Below are 22364 nucleotides of genomic sequence, written 5' to 3'. Positions count from 1 at the left end.
AATGTGTGCTACCCACTACTTTGATCTACACATTTCATAAACTTGCAAAAGATTTTGTAATCCAATTGATTGTATCCCTACATAGAAATTAGTGAAACCATGTCCTGCATTAAAAATAAACTCAAAATCATTGCATAAAGAACTATAGAATTCAAAATTCAGAATTGGTAGGAAACTTATCCTTAGCGTAAATTCCTCCTAATTATCGTCAACCATTTGTTTACCAAACTTTTGGTGCTTCGCTTGTACACAACAATTATTAAACTGAAAAGAATTCATATCATCTCAGAAGAAATAAGAATAAATTTGTCTTAAGATTGTTAGATAAATATCAAATAAGTATTCCTTAATTCAGGTGAGACCCATACACTTTGCTCCATGTCCTAAACTACTTTGAATTTACAAAAGACTCATAATTAATATTTTACCTAAAGATAAAGAGTTAAAATAAAAATTAAACACTTTTGTTAACTGATAAATCATCAAACTAACGACATTCAACGTTTCTATGATCAAAATTTAATAAAACAATAACATAAGTGATCAAATATTAATTTTTTTATAAATAAAAGTGTACAAAAATAAAATGTAAGTGATTATTCTCGTAAGTTACCTATAAAAAAAAGTCGTGCACTAAAATACCCACTTTTAGATACTAAATCGACGTCAGTGAGGAAGGATATAAGGGCTCTGTTAAAATGGACGGTTGCAATGTCCATATAATGCGTTAATATTCTTCGAGAATAAATAATTAAATAGATAAATAAACAAAAAAAATAAGAATTTTATTAACACATACTCTCTCTCAGTTTCTAGAATACAATTAAATAAAAAGTTTAGTTTATCTTTAAATGACCACTTAATTATAAGATTAATATTAATATAATTATTACACGTTTAATTTTGATAATATAATCACATATGTTTTTAAAAAAATATATAATTACATAAATAATTTAAATATAATCAGTTATCGTTAAAAATAAATAGTATGACTAATGTAGTTATTATTGATTAACGACGATTGAGAAATTCATATAATTATACTAATTATTTTTAACTATAAATGATTATAATAAAATCACATAAATAATTATGTGATAATATTTGGTAAAAGTTAAAAGAATGAGTTGGTGTACATTTAATTAAACCTTCATCCAGCTGCTGCTTTTGTCTGTCTGTTGATACCCAAATAAACAAAAACAAATCGGCATTGACTCCATGTCTTTCCAAATAAATTAGTAAATAAACTAGGGTTTCAGCTACTGCAATTCGTTTTTCCTTTCTTTGGGGTGATCTAGTTCCTCTTTCGTTGCATGCTTTTGTTTAGCGGCTTCTAACCGACTAACTCGTCACAATGGCCGTCTCTTCCCACCCTGGACCCCTTCAGGTGATTTTTCTTTTTAATCTTTATATTTGTCTATGTATGTTTTTTTTTCCTTTTTATAAATAAGTGTGTTTTTTGTTTTATAATTTCAGGTTGGTTCATACTTCGTTGGACGGTACTATCAGCTACTTCAACAGCAACCTGATCTAGTTCACCAGTTTTACTCAGATGACAGCACCGTGGTTCGGGTTGACGGAGATTCCTCAGAATCTGCTTCTTCCATGCTGGTAACTTTTATTTTCTTCATAATTTACTTCTAGTAAGTTTGCCTTAGCATCACCACTATGGTCTTGTTCTTAATTATATCCATTTCTTTAAATGCTTTTATTTGTATGCGTTTTCAAGTAAATCTCCATGTAACAGTTACAGCATATTTTTAGCCCATATATTTTTAAAGCACACAAATATATTTGATTTGGCCTAGGATAAGCCAAGTTTGGGACAGATTGATTGAAATTTTGTTCTTTTGAATACCATTTTTTTAGCTGCCACTTTTCTTTGTAAGAAAAATGGATCTCTTGATCATTTGTATGTTACAATCCAAACTTTGCTGTTAACTGCTGTTGCAATTTGCAATTTCTTGTGCCAATTTGAGTTGTGAATATTGGTCTCTACAATAATTATCAAAGATTACTCAAGCTTCCTTTATCAGGAATAAACTTCCTTATATTTTACATCATAATGGGTTATTTTGTAATTTATTTTTCTCTCTTTCATTTCTCTCTGCAGGAAATTCACACCTTGGTCATGTCACTAACTTTTACTGCCATTGAGATCAAGACAATTAATTCTCTTGATTCTTGGAATGGAGGTGTTCTGGTGATGGTTTCCGGTTATGTTAAAATCAAGGATTTTAATGGTAGAAGAAAATTTGTGCAAACCTTCTTCCTCGCCCCGCAAGAGAAGGGTTACTTTGTTCTCAATGATATCTTACAGTTTATTGATGATGAAATGACTTCACAACTTCCAGCTTCCACATTACAACAAAACAAACTAGATGCTCAACTAAATCTGTCAAGCGCTGTTGCAGAGCCAGCATGTACTATGTGCAAGCTTTTATCTCATTTTAATCTGAAATTATATTTCAAGCTATAGTATGTTTTGGACTTGATATCAACATTCAAAATTGTGGGTGTATATGTTCTAACTAGCTTGATGTTTCTAACACTGATGGTAGAATCAATTAATTATCTTTTTATTAAATGACAGTATCTGTATCTTTCACGAAGATTGAAGGGTGATTAGATCTTTGTTTCTTCTTATGACCTTAAAGTTAAGTTGCCAGCTTATAGTCTTACTACCCGAGGCATTGAAGCCAAAACCTTATTGTAGTTTCTCTTTTCTAGTTAGTAAATTTCCACATTTAAATCTGTACTTAAAAGTAACAAGTTAATCTTTGGTAAATAATTCTTCTTTTCACTGGTTTTTGTTATGTACTATTCTTATGGTAGAGATTTTGTTTTACTTTTTATCTGGCCTAACATGTTGGATTTAACAGTTTCTGACTACATTTTGGAGGAAGAGGCTAGGGAATATGTCAACTCTGTTCATATAGATGACGATCCAGTGGACAAATACAGTCCCCCTGAGCAACCACAAGAAGAAGATTTTGAAGCTGAAGTTGTGGTGGAGGAAGCTCTTGCAGAGGAAACTCCCAGTAACCATCACATTGCGGCAGTGATCACTGTGCAAGAGACCCCAGCTATGCCTTCGGAGGAACCTGTTGGGGAGGCTCCAAGAAGAACATATGCCTCTATTGTAAGTACTCCCCTGTTTCTTATTATGCAAGCACTACATTTTTATGTGAGCCTGTATGTTTATGACTTGCTTATTGAGGGTGTCTCACTCATTGCCTATTTTTGACATGTTGAACTAGCATTTTATCTATACGAGTCTGTATTTTATTTATCCATAATTTAACCAAATATCCTTTGAATTCTACTCGATTGTGTGGCATACAACATCGTCTTACATTACCTCATGTCCTTGCATGTAAATAGTAAACATGCAGTTGATTACCAAATGAGAGTCGAGAATGATCCGGTCCGGCCTCTCCTTTGAACTATAATTTTTTCTATTTAGTATTCGGACTGCAGATCAATGGTGTTTAATTTTTTGAAATTCAAGAATTTATGATTCGTTAATTGACCTTATTTGGTGTTAACATGGTCTAGTTGGGTGTTCCAAAGGAGCAGTCGGTTTCATCTGTTCAACCTCAACCATTTTATAATAAGATTCCCCAGACTACTTCAGATTGGGATCATATTCCAGAACCTGCTAGTCGACAGTCACATCTTGCTTGGTCAGATGTGCCTGAATCTACAGCAGAGAAAGGAGTGGAGGAGGGTTTGGTCTATGAAGAAGGTTAGTCTAGCTCTATCTACTTTTGTATGTTTTGTTTATATTAGGACTTACAGTAATATAGTTTCCATTTGATAGTTTGCTTTGCCTCTTCATCAATTTCCCTTATTTTGCCTCTGTATTGGTTACTGGGAAAGGAAAAATTTTAAATGGACATCCAGGCATTTTATTTGACCCTCTGAGCATTAGGATTTTGTTTCTACAGTTGAGAAATTACTGTTTTAGAGGCTGGATATTTTATCATTCCATTTCTGAATTACCTTCTATGCTTAGAGTCGAGACAATATTTACTGGTCGAAATATTTATAGTTCTTGGATCAGGCGTTGCAATGTGATTATAGATCTTCATCCTTTCAGGTGAATATATTGGTGAATACAAATCTGTCTATGTGAGAAACTTGCCCTCTACTGTTACTGTTACTGAAATTGAGCAGGAGTTCAAGAATTTTGGCAGAATCAAGCCTGATGGTGTCTTTATCCGGAACCGCAAGGTGATTTCTTTTTCTTCTCTTCTCGATATCTTTTGTATATATCTTCAAACAAACTAAATTTGTGTTAGATGCATGCAGGATGTTGTTGGTGTCTGCTATGCTTTTGTCGAGTTTGAAGACATTTCTGCTGTTCCAAATGCAATCAAGGTATGAATTTTAGTTGTTGTTTGGGCCTTCTCCCAAGAGAATATGTTGAATTGCAGCTAGTAGCTTAGTTACTTTCAGTATTTCTTTTAGAATTTCAAAAGCTGAATAGTTTCTCACTTGCTGATCTCCTCTTTGAATTATTCATTGTATGTTTGTAACTACTTTGGCTTATTTTTGTCTACAAGATTGAGTTCACTGTAAAAGGAGCTTTGAACACTCTTTTAACATTGTTCCATTGTAATTATATTTTAGTTTTATTTTTAATGGTTGTTCATATTGTTGGATCAAATTTAAGCTGCATCCATGTGCCTTTGTGATGCTTTTATGCTGTTGCTTATGACGGATAAGATGGAGATGGCTAGCACAGCCATGAAAGAGCTTCTTGAGTAAATACAAGAAAAAATAAGTGGATTTTGAGACAGGAGGGTGAAGGAAATAAACCAGATCTGCTTTACTTTTAAATCAAAACTGACTTATAGTACCCTCAACAGTTAAAAACTTTTAGTTTCTTATTGTATGAAGGACCCTAGATATACATGGATATACTAGAATAGCTGCTTCAGGTGGTTCCATGAAATAACATGATCTACTTCTGTAGCTAATTTGTATATTCGTAGTCGTCGCCATCCTGAAGCCTTTATGGTTTTACCTTTGACTTCTGTACTTGATATTTTATATTAATACTGACCAAGTTTTGTTCCTTCTATAGGCATCTCCTATACAATTGGGGGGAAGGCAAGTTTACATTGAGGAGCGCAGACCAAATAGCAGCAGTTCACGTGGAGGAAGTATGCTCCCTACTGCACACTCCTCTTTTATGCACTCCAGAATTTTCTTGTAGTAGTATATTTTCAGTAAAATGCTTTTTCATGTTGTTGCTTTTGAGTATCTTCGTAACATCCACAAAAGCATTCTTCTTACTTATCCAAAGAAAAGGCACTCTTCACAAAATTTTTGATTCACTAAATTCTTTTGCCTAGATTTACAGGCTGCTTCACTAAAGTTTTGCAAATTTATGATAATCCTCTAGGTTGATTGTTAGGTGGTAAACAAACTACATATAAACTCTCTGATTTTGGCAACTTCATTATAAAAAAATTGACAATCTTGATGAACATGAAGAATATGATTCTATAGCGTCTGTTACATGGTAGGATTGCTTTTCTACGTTCTTATGCCAAAAAACCAAAAAGAAAAAAGAAACTATTCTTCTTGTATTTCTTAAACATGCATTTGTTGTAATTGATTTGCATTCGTGGGTTACAAATCGTAGTCTAGTTTCTCATTATCGAAGTGCAATTGCTTTGTTAACATGATTCTGCCATTCAAAATGATCAGGAAGGGGAAGAGGCAGGGTCAGTTATGCACCAGAGGCCTTGAGAGGTCGGTTTGGTTCTCGTAGTTTGGGTAAGGGAAACGACCAAGAATTCGGCGACTACAGATCAAGAGGTAATGGTTTCAGTCAGCGAGGCTCTAGATAAGATGGCATCTTGGGGGAACTGAGTATATGAATGAAGTTTTCAACTTGTTGCATGAATATCTAATCGAACATTTCCCATCAATATGCTGCTTTGTAGTTTTTGTTATTTCTCATAAAACAAGTGTTGGGGGGATATATAAACCTCTGATGAGGTGCGCGTTTTTATCCTATCGAGTGCTTTTTATTATGCAGTTCAAGTGGAACATCATTTTTATGTTTTGTGCTGTTCTATGACCAACTAGTTGGGCACTCCAATATTATAACAATCAATTTAAAGTAGTTTATTGCATTTATATATTTTTTATTTATGAAAAAAAGGTATTGTTTAACATTATAAATATTCATATTCATGATATAAAATATTGTAGTCATAAATATATATTATAATACTTATTTCATAAGTAAAAGTCAATTTTGTTCAAAATTGGGTAAAGTATACAAATGATCACTCGATTATAAGATGTTTTGTTGAGTTCTCTAATTATTAAAAATTATAAAATAATTATTTGATTGTTAAAAGTTATAAAATAATTCTTCGATTATAGTTATTTTATTGAGCTCTTTAACTGTTAAAAGTTAAAATATGATTTAACTATTTATATTTTTAAATTAATTTTTTTCTGTTAAAAAATTAATTCTCAAGGAAAATATCTCGTAAAATGTCTACGGAATAACTTGGTGTATAGTTTAGGGGGCAGTTGTGTATTTAAACCTTTCTTAATATGGAGTGAGGTTTTATCATCACTTAAGAACATCGAGCCCCGAAGGTCGCTTACAAGGTGCGAGAATTATGCGAGGTGTTCCATCAGTTACCCATTTGTTATTTGCATATGGTAACCGTATTTCGAGGAGGCAGTAGTTAGAGGAGCTGGGAATCTAAAGGAAATTCTTGGTAAATGTGCGACATGTTTAGGTCAGGTGATGAACTTTGAAATATATGAAGTTTATTTTAGTTGGAATGTGATCGAAGGAAATAAGTATATGTGTTGAGGATTTTAGGTAAGAGAACACAATGACCAGTTTTGGGTGGACCCGCCATCGCAGGCACTTAATTTGACGGCGTTTTTCTGATATATCACAGTTTTTATTTAATTTTTTCTGTCAAATATCTTTCAGATTATTTTTTTTGATTTAACACCTTTTGCAGTAAGACGTGCCCTTACAGCGCGTTTTATGTTGATCTGACATCACGTGGGGTAAGACACATCCCCTGAAGCGCATCTTATACTGACTGGGATACACGTGTGTAAAGTGCGGTGCAGGGGCCGCGTCTTACCTATAAATCTGACACGCGTCAGAAAGACGCGTCGTAGAGTTTTAATTACGTACCTGCCCCGACCATTCACACCGCTATCCCTCCCTATAAATAATCCCATCCTCAATCACTTTCATCACACAAAATCCTCTCAACTTCTCTCAAATTCTCTCAACATCTCTCAAATACTTATATATTTTCTGTTTAAGATATATTTTATTATATTTTATATTTAAATTATTTAAGTATTTAAATTATTTAATATTGTATTTAATTAATTTTTTTTATAGATATAAAATGGAAGGTGGTCTGCTTCGTTTGGATGGAAATCATATATCTCGACATTTTGTTGATACGGTAACATTTTAACGTTTTAATTTAATTTAAATTATTAGTAATAATTTATTTATTTAACGCATGATTATTAGTTTAAAAATTAATTTATGTAATTATTTATATTTTAGGAGAGAGACCGTATATTAGATCATTTTATTAGGAACCTTAAGTTAGTGATACATGGCCGTGTCATGCCGTATTTAGTAGAGGCTGGATTCGGTCACATAGGTAGATATGATGGTCACTGTAAGATAGAACCAGACCTTATTGCTGCCTTAGTGAAGCGGTGGAGGCCGGAGACCCACACATTACATCTTCCGTGCGGAGAGTGCACGATTACACTTGAGGATGATTCTATGCATCTGGGGCTTCCGATGGATGGAGGTGTGATATCAGGGATATCCGGTTCTTGGACTACTTTATATCGGGTTAGTCTAGGACGTGTTCTAGAAAATTTTAACGGTGGTCGGATACCGTTAAATTCGTTAGATGTCAATTTTCGGGAGTTGAGCGTAGACGTCTCTGATGATGAAGTTAAAATGTATGCACGGGCATGCATACTGCAACTGATAGGAGGGTTGCTGATGCCAGACAAATCGCGCAACCAAGTTCACTGTATGTGGTTGCAACATCTTGGCGACTTTCATCTGGCCGGATCACTCAGTTGGGGCTTGACAATTTTGGCTTTCCTATATAGGGAGATGTGTCGAGCGACTGACTATAGAAAAAATGCTATTGGCGGATGTCTCCTGCTGCTGCAGTCTTGGGCATGGTATCGATTGCCCTTTTTATGTCCCGTTGTCAAGAACCCATTCGTATTTTCACTACTATTGAGGTAATTATAAAACTGATTTCGTATATTATCATTTTATACAGTGTAAAATAATTTTTTTCCTTGAATAGGTGGTCTACTGATAGGAAAAATCATTAGGAGCTACCTGATGATTTAGAAAAAAATTAGAGTGTTAATCGATCAGAAGGCTGGCACACAGGTATGCATTTTAATGTTTAAAAATCGATTTTAGATTATAGTTATATAATTAGATTATTATTTTGATAAAAATTATATATATTTGTTTTAGTTTGAATGGGGGTCATATTCTAATGATAATGTGAGGATGGTGATCCTACCTGAGTTGAGGGGCCCATCAGATGTTTGGATACGTTGGTCCCTTTGATCTGTTATGTGATCGTCGAGTGGCACTCCACTGATCGTGTGCTCCAGCAATTTGGTTATTTTCAACCAATTCCGGAAGCACCTCACAATATGGACTAGTTGCATATCACAGATCGACGCGGCAAGACAGATACAGATTGGTTGGTGAGACATCATGAGTGGGTCGTGTTGTGGGAGGATCGACATCGGCGCCTTTCCCGTAGAGAGCCCATTTTTGATGACCTCTTGATGGTTGCTGACGGTTATTATGACTGGTTCAACAGTAACGGGAAAACCTTTTCTTCTTCCCGAGGATGCACGAGGGCGGACCTTTCAGTGACGTTGACAGAGACGTTCACCTACATAGCACCATCGTCCCCCGACTCGTGGACGAAGAGCAGGTACTTCCGGTTCGTCCTCAGCTGCACCAGCAGGACTTTCACAGCAGCCACCGTCTCCAGCGACTTACATACCGCAACTATATATGATGCCGCCACCGCCATTCCCTTACCCGATGCCACCACCGTCACCTGATTTTATGACCCCGCCGCCGCCACCGTCACAGAGTTATATGACCCCTCTTGGAGGATATTATGGGTCTATGTTTGCAGATCCTACTTGGGGTTCATATGCTGGATATTTGGCAGGTGTAGCCTCATCACCTATGACCGCAGCTCAGACACCTCCTGTATAGTTTTCACACTTGGCGATGTCTGGGTTTTATGAGTTTTCCCAGTTTTCGCAGGCTGGTGGGATAGTCAGTCATACATCTCCAGGGTCCTTATTCTATGGAAGTGCTTCATCGTCATCTGCTCCTCCTCAACAAAATGTAGCTACTCAGGACGACGACGGCAACAAAGACAACGACGATGATGATGATGATGACAACGAGGAGTCACAACCGGTGATACGAAGAAATCCTCCTCGAGACCGACAGCCACCGTCTTGCGAAACACATTCGCGTCGCATGCATCGATAAATTTTGTTTTTTTATTATATTTGTATTTAGTTGTTTAATGGACTTTTTTATTGTAATTTTTTAATTATTTATCATTTAATACTTATTTTTTTTTGTTAATGTTGTTGGATTTATTTTAATTTATTTTGTTAAATTTGTTATATAGTTTTGTTAATGTATTTTGGTTAATTTTGTTTATTACCATTTAAAATCAGTCATTGTTATTTGGTTATCATTTACCATTTAATATTTTTTTTAAGTTTGTTGTATTTAAAATTATGTTCAAATACCAAATTATTATTAGTTTGATAAAATTTAATAATTGTGTTCTCAAACTTTCTTCAGTTTGTCACTTATTATATCTTTTATTATAATCACATATAACGCCAACGTTCAATTTCATTTTCTTGTATCGTTTTTTACTGTTCATCAGCGGTTATCGAATGACATTAACTTTAAGTAAATGCAAATTAAAGTACAAGAATTATTATTTGATAAACAACTACATCACGTCCTCATCAATTGTTACTTGATGACAATAGAAGTGGGCATGTTTTTCTAGTGTGTCCTGGGTTTCTACAATGCCCACATCTTCTGTCTTGTCTAGATCTTTCTCGAATATCCATATCGCAATGAATTCGATTGGATTTTGGATGACCACGCTCCCTCAATAAACTCAGATTTGGTACAATCGGAAGCCAATCCTGAACCTCATCAAGGTCTTTGTCATTACCTATGGGGGGAACTCAAATTCGTATACCTTATAAACTTCAGATAGTAGGTATACGGGATTCACAAAACGGTTATAGTCTTGACGCATATGCGAGCAAGCTGCTATCACATGAGAGTATGGATACTTCAAAGCTTGAAAAAACCTACAGTCGCACGTTCTGTCCCGTAGATTTACTCTTAATGACACAGCTTCAATCCCTTGAAGAGGCCGCAACAACTCTGTGACATGAAACATTTCATGCCTTCTAGAGAAGTCAAATACAGACATTCCATTTGATGCATCATTTTTTTCTGTAGATCTGCAACTAATCTAGGGTGATAGACATGACCGTCTTGCATCCATGTTTGAGCTTGTCCCCCCATCTTTGCAAAAAGCGCCCCCAAATGAAAATATATAGTTTTTACCAAAGCCGCTACAAGTAAATGACGTACACCCTTTTAAGGTTGAATTGATTGCCTCAGCCAAGTTAGTCGTCATGTGTCCATATCGATATCCACCATCATATGTGTTCATCTATATTTCTTTATCGATGAGGCTGATGTAATCGTATCCTTCCTCGTTTTTCGCCCACAAATCTTGAAGCATTGATTTAAACGTTCGAGGAAGTAGTTCGTAACCTGATCAAAAAATGTATAACTTACTAACTTGCTTTCTTTGCAAAATTAAAATGATCGAAAAAAAACTACATCAGTTTCACTTACCCATGCGCACAATTAATTGACGCTCATCATTCTTCTTGTACCTTTTATGGTAGTTCGCAGCAATGTGTCGGAGACAATACCTATGTTGGACAAAGGGTGGTTGCCACATTGGACCCAAAGACTCCATTACTACTTTGATCCCAGCTCCACGATCTGAAATGACACAGTTTTTTTCCCTCGTGATAACATGTTCACGTAAGTTTTGGAGGAAAAAAGCCCAAGAATCTGTATCTTCTCCTTCGACAAGAGCAAAAGCAAATGGAAGAATGTTGCGATTGTCGTCTTAGACAACTGCCAATAATAAAACTTGCTTGTATTTCCATACAATGCGTACAAGGTTTTGAAGTCCACAATTATCCTAGGATTCAACGTCCGCACCAGCCTAAACCAACCTGTAAGTTCGTTGTAAGATGCATCCCATTCGCCATGAAGTTTGACAATAGCATTTTGTTTTGCCAACCAAGCTTTTTTATAGGAGACAGTGTACCCATACTGCGATTGTATAGCTGAAATCAACACTGCAACAGCTATATGAGAGCTTGCTTTTACCATGGGCATGATGGCTTGGCATATCACTTCAGAGTCCAAGTTGGGATGATCTTGGTTGACCCCTCCAGCACACCATTCGCCATGAAGTTTGACAATAGCATTGTTTTTGCCAACCAAGCTTTTTTATAGGAGACAGTGTACCCATACTGCGATTGTATAGCTGAAATCAACACTGCAACAGCTATATGAGAGCTTGCTTTTACCATGGCATGATGGCTTGGCAATCACTTCAGAGTCCAAGTTGATGATCTTGGTTGACCCCTCCAGCACATGTGTGAGGACCGTTGTATACTGTAGTTCATATTGGTTTTTCCTCTTCCTCTTCGATACGCGAACCATCCAATTGCATCCGTTTTCGTGTCGAGCACAGTAGCATACATATTTTTTGGTCGTGGAACGTTCGACTCTGGACTGAACAGAATTACGGATATTGTAATTTTTGATAGCCATCATCACTTCTTCTTTGCTTGAAAACTCCATGCCTAAAGATAACTCACCATTATTTATTGATGAGTAATATCCATAGTCACCGAGATGAGGCATATATGCAAATTCTGGTCCGTACATTACACCATAATCAACTTCATACATGTGTCCAGGAGGGTCAGTTTGTGCCATATTTCCTGGAACTTCATCTACATCATCATCATCAGAGTTGAATTGCGGTGATTATGGGTGAATGAATAGTCCAGTCTCAGCACCATCCGCACCAGGCTCACGAAGCGTTCTTCTGGTGGAAATGATGGTTCCTTCATGCTCTCCATATTTAGGTCGAAGAACCTACTACTTGCACGCCTTCCCCTTGAACTGGAAGGCATATCGACATTGAGATCGAAAAAGCTCGCAGTCGAATGCCTCCCTCTGGAGCTTGAAGTCATCGTGTCAAATGGATAGTGCACAGATTGTTGTGTCGATGGTATCTCCATATTAAGGTCAAAGGGATTTGTAGATGAATGCCTTCCTCTTGAACTGCAGGCGATGTTGCCGTACAGATTGTTCGTTGACCCACCTCGGTACATATCGTAAGAAGTTGCGAATGAATGTCTCCCTATTATGGCATTAAAATCATTATATATTACTGTCGTCGGGCTGTCAACTTGTTTAGCCAGCCCATAGTGGGAGGTTAATGACTGACCCGAGCAGCACACACTTTAACAAAATTGGCATACATCTCAATATCACGCGTCTAAATAATTACTTTAAGATTCAACCATCACTTCAACATCATCATTGTTCGAAAGTTTGAACGATGTATAAGTTAATGGCAACAATGATTTTGGAAATATGTATTGCAATGTCGACATTCTTCTTCTACTTCCAACATGAATCTTCCTCGAAATCTTCGTTATCAGCTCCTCAAGAGTTATGTTTCTCTTGAATGATATTTTAACACGTTCATTTGATACGAAAACAACACCGGTTTCATCTTCTCGAATTTCACCATCATAATAAACAATAGCTGAAAGTCGCGTCATTATTTGAGTTTAAAAGTGCGACAATATTATATCTGTAAAAAAACAACTGAAACAAATCTGATTAAATAAATAATATATGAACGAAAATATAACACAATAAATTTTTTACACAATAAATTTTTTACACATAAACGTAAATAATTTAAATAATATAATTTTATTTTATTATCTGCACCGCAAAACTATTTCGACGTATGCTCCCGTTTTCCAATTTTACAAACACAAAAATTAATTGAAAACAATTAGTATAATATTTTTTCAAATAATCATAATAAACAATAAGTATAATAAAAAATATTTATAACAAAATTACCTTATAACGAAAAATCGCACGAACTTCTGAATCAAATATGAGAAGATTGCCGACATTATTGACTCGTTGACATAATTATTGTATTAATTTATAAGTTGAGAGGGGAGATGTGAGGAGATGTGAGGAGATGTGAGGAGTTTACCGGGGGGGGGGGAGAAGGGTATTTATAGCCGAGAAAAGTTGCTAAGGCGCGGCCCCTGCCTCGTACTATATATAATTGAATTAAAGGTAAGGCGCGACCCCTATCCCGCGCTATTGCCTTACGTGGCGTAAGGCGCGCCCCAGGGACCGCGCTTTACACACGTGTATCCCAATCAGCATAAGGCGCGCTTCAGGGGGCGCGCCTTACCCCGCGTGACACCAGATCAGCGCAAAGCGCGCTGCAGGGGGCGTGCCTTACTGCAAAGAGTGTTAAATCAAAAAAAATAGTCTGAAGGGTGTCTGACAGGAAAAATTAAATGGAAAAAGTGATATATCGGGAAAAACGCTCAATTTGACGGAAACTGACAAAATAATGTTCCACCCGCCATAGATTAAAAGTTAACAAACGGTGAGTAAATTTATCGAGCCGAATTAAATCTTATTTAAATTAACTCGTTAAGGTATAATCAAATTTTAATTGAATTAAATTCGCTAAGCTCACAAGATAAGCATAGCTCCAACTTTTTGTTCTTTTCGTAATGCCTCTTCATTTTTCTACTACTGTGGAATGGATATGAAAAAGTAAACCACTATTGGGCCTCAAGAACTTCATAAGCCCATTGATCAAAGCAAATATTTCCTCAAGGTTCTTATGGATATCAACACGCGAAAAGGGAGGAAAAAGAAAAAAAACTTTGAACTAGGAAGAAGGGTTTGCTAATAGCCTTTGGGCAGGATACACAAGAGAGGGATATGTTAGCGAAAAGGTTGGTTTCTTTCTTCAAGAATTCTCCATCTTCTAAGCTTTCCAGTTACAACTTCTCCTCTCATTTTTCTTCCTCTTTTTTTATTTTCCAGTTTCGGGATTTTAGCATTTTGTTTTATGGGATCGAATCAGCCATTTATGTCAAGAACCCATCGATTTTCTTTACATACTGAAACTGGGTTGATACCCAAAACAAGAAAAATAAGGGACCTAAAGTGTATTCATACTTTGGATTTGTTCATAAAATCCTACCCAAGTTGGTTTTTTGGCTGTGTCAAATCCCCGACAGAAGATTAGAAGTTCAATGTTCAGTTTGATTAACATACAAGTAGAATGTTTTGTTCATGTAGGTGTAATTGTTGTTATGTCGTGTTTTAGGCTCCTCCAGCTAAGCTTCACCATATTTGTACTTATATGATCGAATTATGCAGCAATGGAAACTCTGTGAATGATGAAAAGAACAAGTTGTTTGCTCGAAAAACAGTTTCCTTTGTCTTGATTACTGTAACTGGCGGTGTCGCATTGAGTGCTCTTGATGACCTTGCCATCTACCATGGCTGTAGCAGGTACGACCCATGCATTATGTTCTGCTGTTGAGCTCTAATTTTCAAATCCGATTCATGCTCATATGTTCAATCTGTCTTGAACTGAGGTGTTAATCTTTATGCCTTAGATAGAGATACCTTCATGTAATTATATTACGTTGTTTTGCAGAACGCAGCATCTTTGAAACATTAGAATTTTTTAACTTTGTTACTTCTATTGTTGTTGTACAATCTCCTTATGCACAATGGACATAAAAATATTGTTTGAAGGAAATCGAGCTAATGGGAAGATTTTATTGTGTTATAATTTCTGGTTTCCAATGGAAATAGCTACTTTCTTCCTTTTTTTTTCTTTTTATTGTAGTAATAGACAGTTGTATTCCCAAGTATAGTACCTTTTTTTCATTCTTAGCATCCTACGAGCGTTCATGTCTTGTTATTGTTGTTTCAGTATATTGATGTCTAATGTTGGGTTTTCATCCCATTCTGCTTTCCATTTGCGATGATAATCAACTTATTCTTATAATAGACCCAACAACTTTTTAGGAAGGCAATGGAGAAAGCCAGTAAGAATCAAGCAATCATAAATGCTATCGGAGAACCAATTAAGAAGGGACCATGGTATAATGCTTCTCTTGCTGTAGCTCACAAGAGGAAGTCTGTATCTTGCACATTCCCCGTATCCGGACCACAAGGCAATGGAGTATTACAATTGAAGGCAGTTCGTAATAAGGGTTAGTTTCGTCCGCTTCATGTTATTGTTTAACTCTTCTGTTTTTTTTTTCTTTTGTTCTCTCTTTCAAATTAAATATATTCCCATACAAACATAACCCGAGATCACTCACTCACCTTTGATGTATCCTTATCTTGTCTTGCAAATCTACTGTAATATCCACTACAGAACTAGAGTTAAGCCCTTTTTGCTTATATCATCATTCCGAAAATGCTGCATTGGCATTTTTCTGGGGTTTTTTTTAACCGATTTCAGTGTGAAACTGGCTTATTCCAAACAATTCATTAACTGGTTTCAACCTTATATGATTTTGAAATGGGATTCTTTTACAGATAATGATTGGTATACCTATTTCCTACCTCGAGACTGGGAGATCCTAATCATGGAAGCCCTACTATATATTCCTGGGAATGAAGAGAAGCGACAAACATTACGAATTAGTCTCCTTGAAAACGCCCCTCCAGCTTGCGTAGCATGCACTGAATGCAAGCCTCGACCATCTGAGATTGAAGACAAGAAATGAGAATCCACACTCATGAAGGTGATAGATCTTATCTTTCCCTCGGAATTTCAACCCTTATCCTGTTAGTAATGGTGAGATGAAATCTTATGTGTCCCTGAGAAGAATAAAATTCGAGAAAACTTTGCAATCATTTGTGGCATGAAAATATGGTATAGGACAATTGATTTTGGCATTTTGAGGCAGCTAGAATTAAAATAGCATTCTTTAAGAGATGATTATTTGTTTGATGATGTTGCAGTTCCAAGTTAATACATCCAATATCCATTCCTAAAGGATAAAGGGTTACCAGTACAATGCCTATCAACTTATTCAGCTAATTGTAGGTTTCATGTTGATTTTTTTTTTAAATTAATATTGTTTGTCATGAAAAATCGAACCCACAATGCTTATATTAAGATCTTATGCTTTTTGATTATTTATCCTAATGATCACATTGAGTTTTGTTTTACTCATTTTAAACAATAAACCATATCTTAGTTGAACTAATGAATTTCAAAACTCAATTTTACTTTCTTAAATTTAAGACTTTGTTTGATATAAATGATGGAAATAAAAGAGGCTGGAAATAAAGGATGAAAAAATAATTAAATTATATGAAAATTTAAAATTTTCAGAGGTTGGTCACCTCAACCCCTTCGATCCATCCATGGCGACAGGGTTGATTATGTTGGAACAGTACTTCTGTTGCTGTACCACCAAAAATCTGTTAATGGTGTTATAACAATCTTCTTTTTCATCTTCCTTGGAGAGAGCTAATGTCACAGCTGGGACCCAAGAGGACTGCTGATTCTGCGGCTTGGTTTTCAAAGGTGCGCCTAGGAGCGAGGCGCAGCCAGGCGATGAAGATGGCGCCCGCCTGTTATAAGAAGCGCTATTCAGATTTTTTTTTAAGAAAATAAGAAAAAAAACCATATTGAATAGGAAGAAGAAGACAGAAGAAGAGCGGCAGAGAACTCACGACAAAAATCCATTTATTAGTTATTATACTTTTATCATTCCAATCCTAACCTTAACACATATAAAATTACTTATAAATGAGTTCAAATCTTTAGTCCACTCTAATATTTATTTTATTACAACAAGCCCGTAACTTCTTTCACTGTTTACATGCTTTTATTGAAAAATTTATTGTTTTTATATAATATTTTTATATTCTTTTAATTAATTAATATATTAATATATATAATTAATTTTAAAATAATAAATATTAAATTTAATATTTAATAAATTTTATTAAATATAAAAGTTAATTTTTATAATAATTTAGAGTTGTATGAAAATTTTAAATTGATAATAAAATTAATTTATATCATTTAAAAATAAATAAAATAGTGGTTTTAAATATTAAAATAATTTTTATTTTCTCTAAGAAATTCAAATTTGTATAGTTATGTTTACCTACAAAGTATTTGTGTGTTGTCAAAGTATTTGTTTGATTCATATCATATAGAACAAAAATTACGCCTTATATACGGATGATGTACATCTGTGCCTTGCGCCTAGGCTCCAGGGACCATTTTCATCTTATCCATTTAAAAACCAAGTTCTGTGGCCGCTCCTAAATATCAGAGCCATTTTCCTGTAGTTTTTTTCTTTCAAGAATTCACAACTGTTCTATATGGCTTGTGAAGAATTTCTAATAGCAGTAGATGGAGTTTTCAAGAATTGATATATTGGATCTTTACCATTACAAATACATTTGAAACACTTAGAATCAACAATTTGAGGTGCAATGGATTTCAATATGAACCGCCCACTACAAGCATCAATAAAAATACAATGATACTACATACAAACAAGAATATAGTTTAGTTTTGGCTAAAAAAACAAGTGGGATTGAGGGTTGGCCCTAAACATAGCCATTTACAGGTGATGTTCTAAAAACTGGCTTCTCATTGTTAGATGTGTTTCCGCCATTGTTGCTGTTGCTTTTCCTTCTGGGTTTTGCCTCACCAAGCATTGTAATCACATCCCTCATCGATGGTCTGTCTTTGAGGAGCTTGGCTGTGCAAAGAAGTGCTATTCTAACAAGAGTGTCTCGTCTTGAATATGCTTACAGTTTCCTGAATTGGGATCTATTGCCCCCATCTAAAACTATGTTATCTCTAACTTCCCTCCAAATCTGTCGAAACGATTTTTCTTGAAAGGTGAAAAAATGTGAGATTTTGAAAACCACATTAATTCTTAATTATATATTTTTAATTTAAAAACAAATGCAATTAAAAAGACCTCTCGTTTCAAAATTTTTTGGATTTCCTTTACGATCGAAAAATACGGTTCAAAGAGTCGCCACCAATCTTTGATTAGGGTGTGATTGGGCACCCAAAAATGCTGTCATTTTAAATAAAAATTAATTTTAATTAAAACAACAAATTGAGGTCTGCGTTACCAAAATCCGAGTTCGGGAGTCGGTTACGTGTGGGGAAGGATTAGCACCCCCACAACGCCCTAAATCGGTACCTAGTCGATTAATTAACGTCTTTGCAATGAAATTTACAAATTCGAGTTTAATTTGATTTTTCCCGACAAAACAATAATATACATATTTACATCATTTGTAAACACTAAAACAAATTAGATTAAATTACCCAACCATTAGAAAGATAAAGAATATTCGATTATTTAAATATATCGAGACCAGATCTTAAATCAGTTATAACTACATTTTCTCGATAAATTTAAATAGCCGAATATTTCTTTTCCTTCCATTGCCAAATTTTAAAGTGATAAATAAATTTCTTTAGTGTCACTGATGTGATACACTTTTAATTTAAAATTGTTAGAAACAGACCTCTAATCAGTTAAGACAGCCCGCTTAAAACGATTTAATTAAAAGGGTATTACCCTTACCAATTATGTCGGGTCGAGTTGCCATGAGGCTATCATGCAAATTATGCAAAGGATGTCATGCAAAAATTAATTAAACATATGATTAAAATAAATGAGCCAATAAATCTAAAGCTGAATCATAAATCAAACAAATATCACCAAAAAACACTCAATGCATTACATATACTAAAATCAAAATACCTGAGACTGCCTATAAAACTGAAATGTAAGTCTGACATGGAACATGCCAATGTATACAAAAGAAAATTCACAACCACTGGATTTCGGGACTAAAATATCAATTAACAAAATTATGCTAAAGGTAAAAAATAACATATACTTAGAATCATCATAACAAAGGACCAGATTGAAAGTCACGCAAATATAAAGGCACAAGAAGAAATCGAAAGGGTTAACCTGATGATTAAAACATAACATGCGTAAAAGTACAAGTCAAATATATAAACAGACAGAAGCTAAATACATTACCATTTAGGACTGAAATTAAATACGGGTAAAACATGGAGACAAAATCAGAAGTACAAAACACCGATTTAAGGATTAAAATGAAAATAAACGGCAAATGTATAATGATCTTAAAGCAATTATCCCTAAAACCTAATATAAAACTTACTTAACTAAACCTAAACCTCACTTACCCCTTTCAGCCGTTTTCCTCTTCTTCTCCCTCCCAAGGCGTTCGTCTCTCTCATCTCCTTGCTCTCTACTTCTCCAACCCCCCTCTCGACAGCCTCATTCTCCTCTTGATCGAGACACAAAATGGAAGGAACCGCCATGAATCGGCGTTGAACTAACCTCAGACCACAAACCCGAGGGCTTCAACCTCTAAACCTCATAAACCCCAAGTCTAAAATTCAAGAGAATGCTCCCCCAAGCTGCTATACGAAACCTGGATACCCAAATCTGACTCCGAACACCCATGCAAGGCTCCACTCCGATGGTAAAACCCTCTCCGGAAGGTAAAAGATCTCTCTCTACTCTTTACATAATATATTTGCTTCCAAACCTGTGATATTTCTTATTATTTAAAAAAAATAAAATAAATACCTGCTTATGGACTGTGTATTGCTTCTGTTGTTGACTGTTCAAGAAATGATGTATTGCCCTCGTTATATGCTTCATTCGAATGTTAAAATGGGAGAGGAAAATTCCTTTACACCGTTTTTCATTTCGTTACAATGAATCCACCCCTTTTACAAAACGAATTGTTTCTGGTTTTCTTTTCTTTTGTTCGTTGATTCTTCCTTCTCTGTTCTTTCCTCTCTTGTTGATGAAAAACCCTCTTGCTGTTCGCGAGCCCTCTGATCGAAATTCCCCCTGTTCTTTGTTGGTTGATTTTCTCTCGGCTCTAATCTCTCATCTCTTGTCTGTGATCCTTAATAATTTATGGTTCCCTCTCCCGACGATAGATGCCTATCTCTCCGTAAAACTGATTTCTTTCTTTGTTCTTATTGTCCACCTTTTCAATTTTCTCTTCCCAAAACTGCCATTTGAATCGTGCCCCCTGATAACGCTTATTAACCCCTTATAACTGTCTTTGTTTTACAGGGCTCCACGTGGACTAGCAGCTGGAATGATAATACTGTTGTTTTTGGATTGATTTGGGCTTCCAAATGGTTTGGGTACGGGTTGAAAACGATTTGTTATAAGCCCGGACAAAACGAGCATCTACAGCTACCCCTCTTTGCTCATTGTCGTGCAACGAGAATAGAGCAAAGATCAATAGATGGTCAAATTTGTCCGGCAATGCGAACTTTAAAAGATTAAAGCACTCCACTGTTACTTCGGGATAACTAAAACTTGAAAAATCTTCAAATGACGGGTCCACTCCCTCTTGTTCAGGGATTAAAGAACTCGAACAGTCTTCTAAAAAAAAAGGGTTTACTCTCTATTGCTTCAGGGAGTAGAACTCGAACAATCTTCGACTAACGGGTTCGCTCCCTCTTGCTTCAGGGAGTAGAACTTGAACAATCTTCTGCCTACGGGTTCGCTCCCTCTTACTTCAGGGAGTAGAAATCAAATAATCTTCTGTCTACGGGTTCGCTCCCTCTTGCTTCAGGGAGTAGAACTTGAACAATCTTATGGTGTGATTCTGCTTCAGTATTCTTTCATGAAGGCTCAACTTCGAAGGTTAAATGATAACTAGATATAAGAATCTTCTTGGACTCGGCTGCCATCTGAACCTCTCTCTTCTTGGGACCTTGAATTGGTTAATGACTCTGCGTGCTCATTTCCTTTTAATCAATTAATTTGCGTCTTTGTACTCGAGAACCTTCGATTTCCTCCCACATCTGATGATCTGATGGCTTGCTCCAACACTCTTCTGAGAAGGCTTAAAATGGCCCAGAGGACTTATCATCTCGCTCGAAAGACTTACAAATGACCCGAAGGATTTCATCATCGTGCTCGAAAGACTTACTGATGAATTTGCTTCACTACTCTTCGGTGAAGGCTTAAAATGGCCCGGAGGACTTATCACCATGCTCGAAAGACTTACAAATGACCCGAAGGATTTCATCATCATGCTCGAAAGACTTTGATGACCCGAAGAATTTCATCATCATGCTCGAAAGACTTACTGATGGCACTTACTGACGGATTTGCTTCACTACTCTTCCGTGAAGGCTTAAAAATTACCCGAATGACTCATAAATTGTGAAATTTTGAAAATCGCATTCTATGTTTTCAAAAATTTCATCTTCTCAAAACATCGTTTTTTCATTTTCAAATTCATGTGAAAACATCATACCCGAAGGTTTTACAGATGGCCCGAAGGACTTATCATCTTTCTCTAAAGGCTTACAGATGACCCAAAGGATTTAAACATCAAGCTCAAAAGACTTACTGATAGCCCGACGGACTTATAAATTATGAATTTTGAAATCGCATTCTTCGTTTTCAAAAATTTCATCTTCTTAAAACATAATTTTCATTTTCAAATTCATGTAAAAACATCCTACCCGAAGGTTTTATGGATGGTTTGCTTCACTGCTTTTCAGTGAAGGCTTAAGATTGACTTGCTCCAATCTCATGTCTGCAAGTCCTTCTAATCGATCGATTCACTTCTGTATACACAAAAATCTTTGTTTTTCTTCTATATCTGATGGTCATCACTTCAGAGTAATGCTTCTTCTGTGGATTAGACCTCTTAATTCTTCAGGGTATGCCTCTCTAAATGTAACTCCTTGCGTTTGAGGTTGGAAATTTTCCCTTCAAACTTGTCGGGCTTTTGACATCATGAATCTTCTCTTTTCACGGGAAGATCTATCAAAATCATGTATTTATGCACAATAATGCAATTAAATGTATCAGTGTAATGCATTTTCTTTTATGCAAATGATGTTTTCATGAATGCATAAATGTTGAATCAATTTTCACTTGGCTCCAGAGTGGTGAGCTTGATCTTCTTCTATTTGATCATTCTTTCAAGGGTCTACTTCATATGCTCGTGTAGCAACTCACGG

General features: G+C 35.6%; 2 protein-coding genes across 2 annotated transcripts; both read left to right on the top strand.

The window, feature by feature from the left end:
- The first annotated feature begins 1145 nt into the window (after window positions 1-1145).
- Window positions 1146-6034, top strand: LOC120174022 (nuclear transport factor 2-like). The gene is made up of 9 exons (XM_039181016.1): window positions 1146-1390; window positions 1480-1614; window positions 2117-2426; window positions 2886-3145; window positions 3562-3751; window positions 4106-4239; window positions 4318-4386; window positions 5096-5174; window positions 5725-6034. The coding sequence occupies exons 1-9, from the start codon at window positions 1358-1360 to the stop codon at window positions 5865-5867; spliced, it is 1353 nt and encodes a 450-aa protein (XP_039036947.1). The 5' UTR covers window positions 1146-1357; the 3' UTR covers window positions 5868-6034.
- Window positions 6035-14162: 8128 nt separating this feature from the next.
- LOC120174019 lies at window positions 14163-16246 on the top strand. Its single transcript, XM_039181012.1, has 4 exons — window positions 14163-14250; window positions 14681-14815; window positions 15341-15528; window positions 15860-16246. Exons 1-4 carry the CDS (start codon window positions 14237-14239, stop codon window positions 16048-16050), a joined length of 528 nt encoding a protein of 175 aa, XP_039036943.1. The 5' UTR covers window positions 14163-14236; the 3' UTR covers window positions 16051-16246.
- The last annotated feature ends 6118 nt before the right edge of the window (window positions 16247-22364 follow it).

The sequence above is a fragment of the Hibiscus syriacus genome, unplaced genomic scaffold (assembly GCF_006381635.1).
Source record: "Hibiscus syriacus cultivar Baekdansim isolate YM2019G1 unplaced genomic scaffold, ASM638163v2 tig00111996_pilon, whole genome shotgun sequence".
Lineage (NCBI taxonomy): Eukaryota > Viridiplantae > Streptophyta > Magnoliopsida > Malvales > Malvaceae > Hibiscus > Hibiscus syriacus.
Note: the sequence above shows the minus strand (reverse complement) of the source record. Positions and strands in the feature narration are given on the sequence as shown.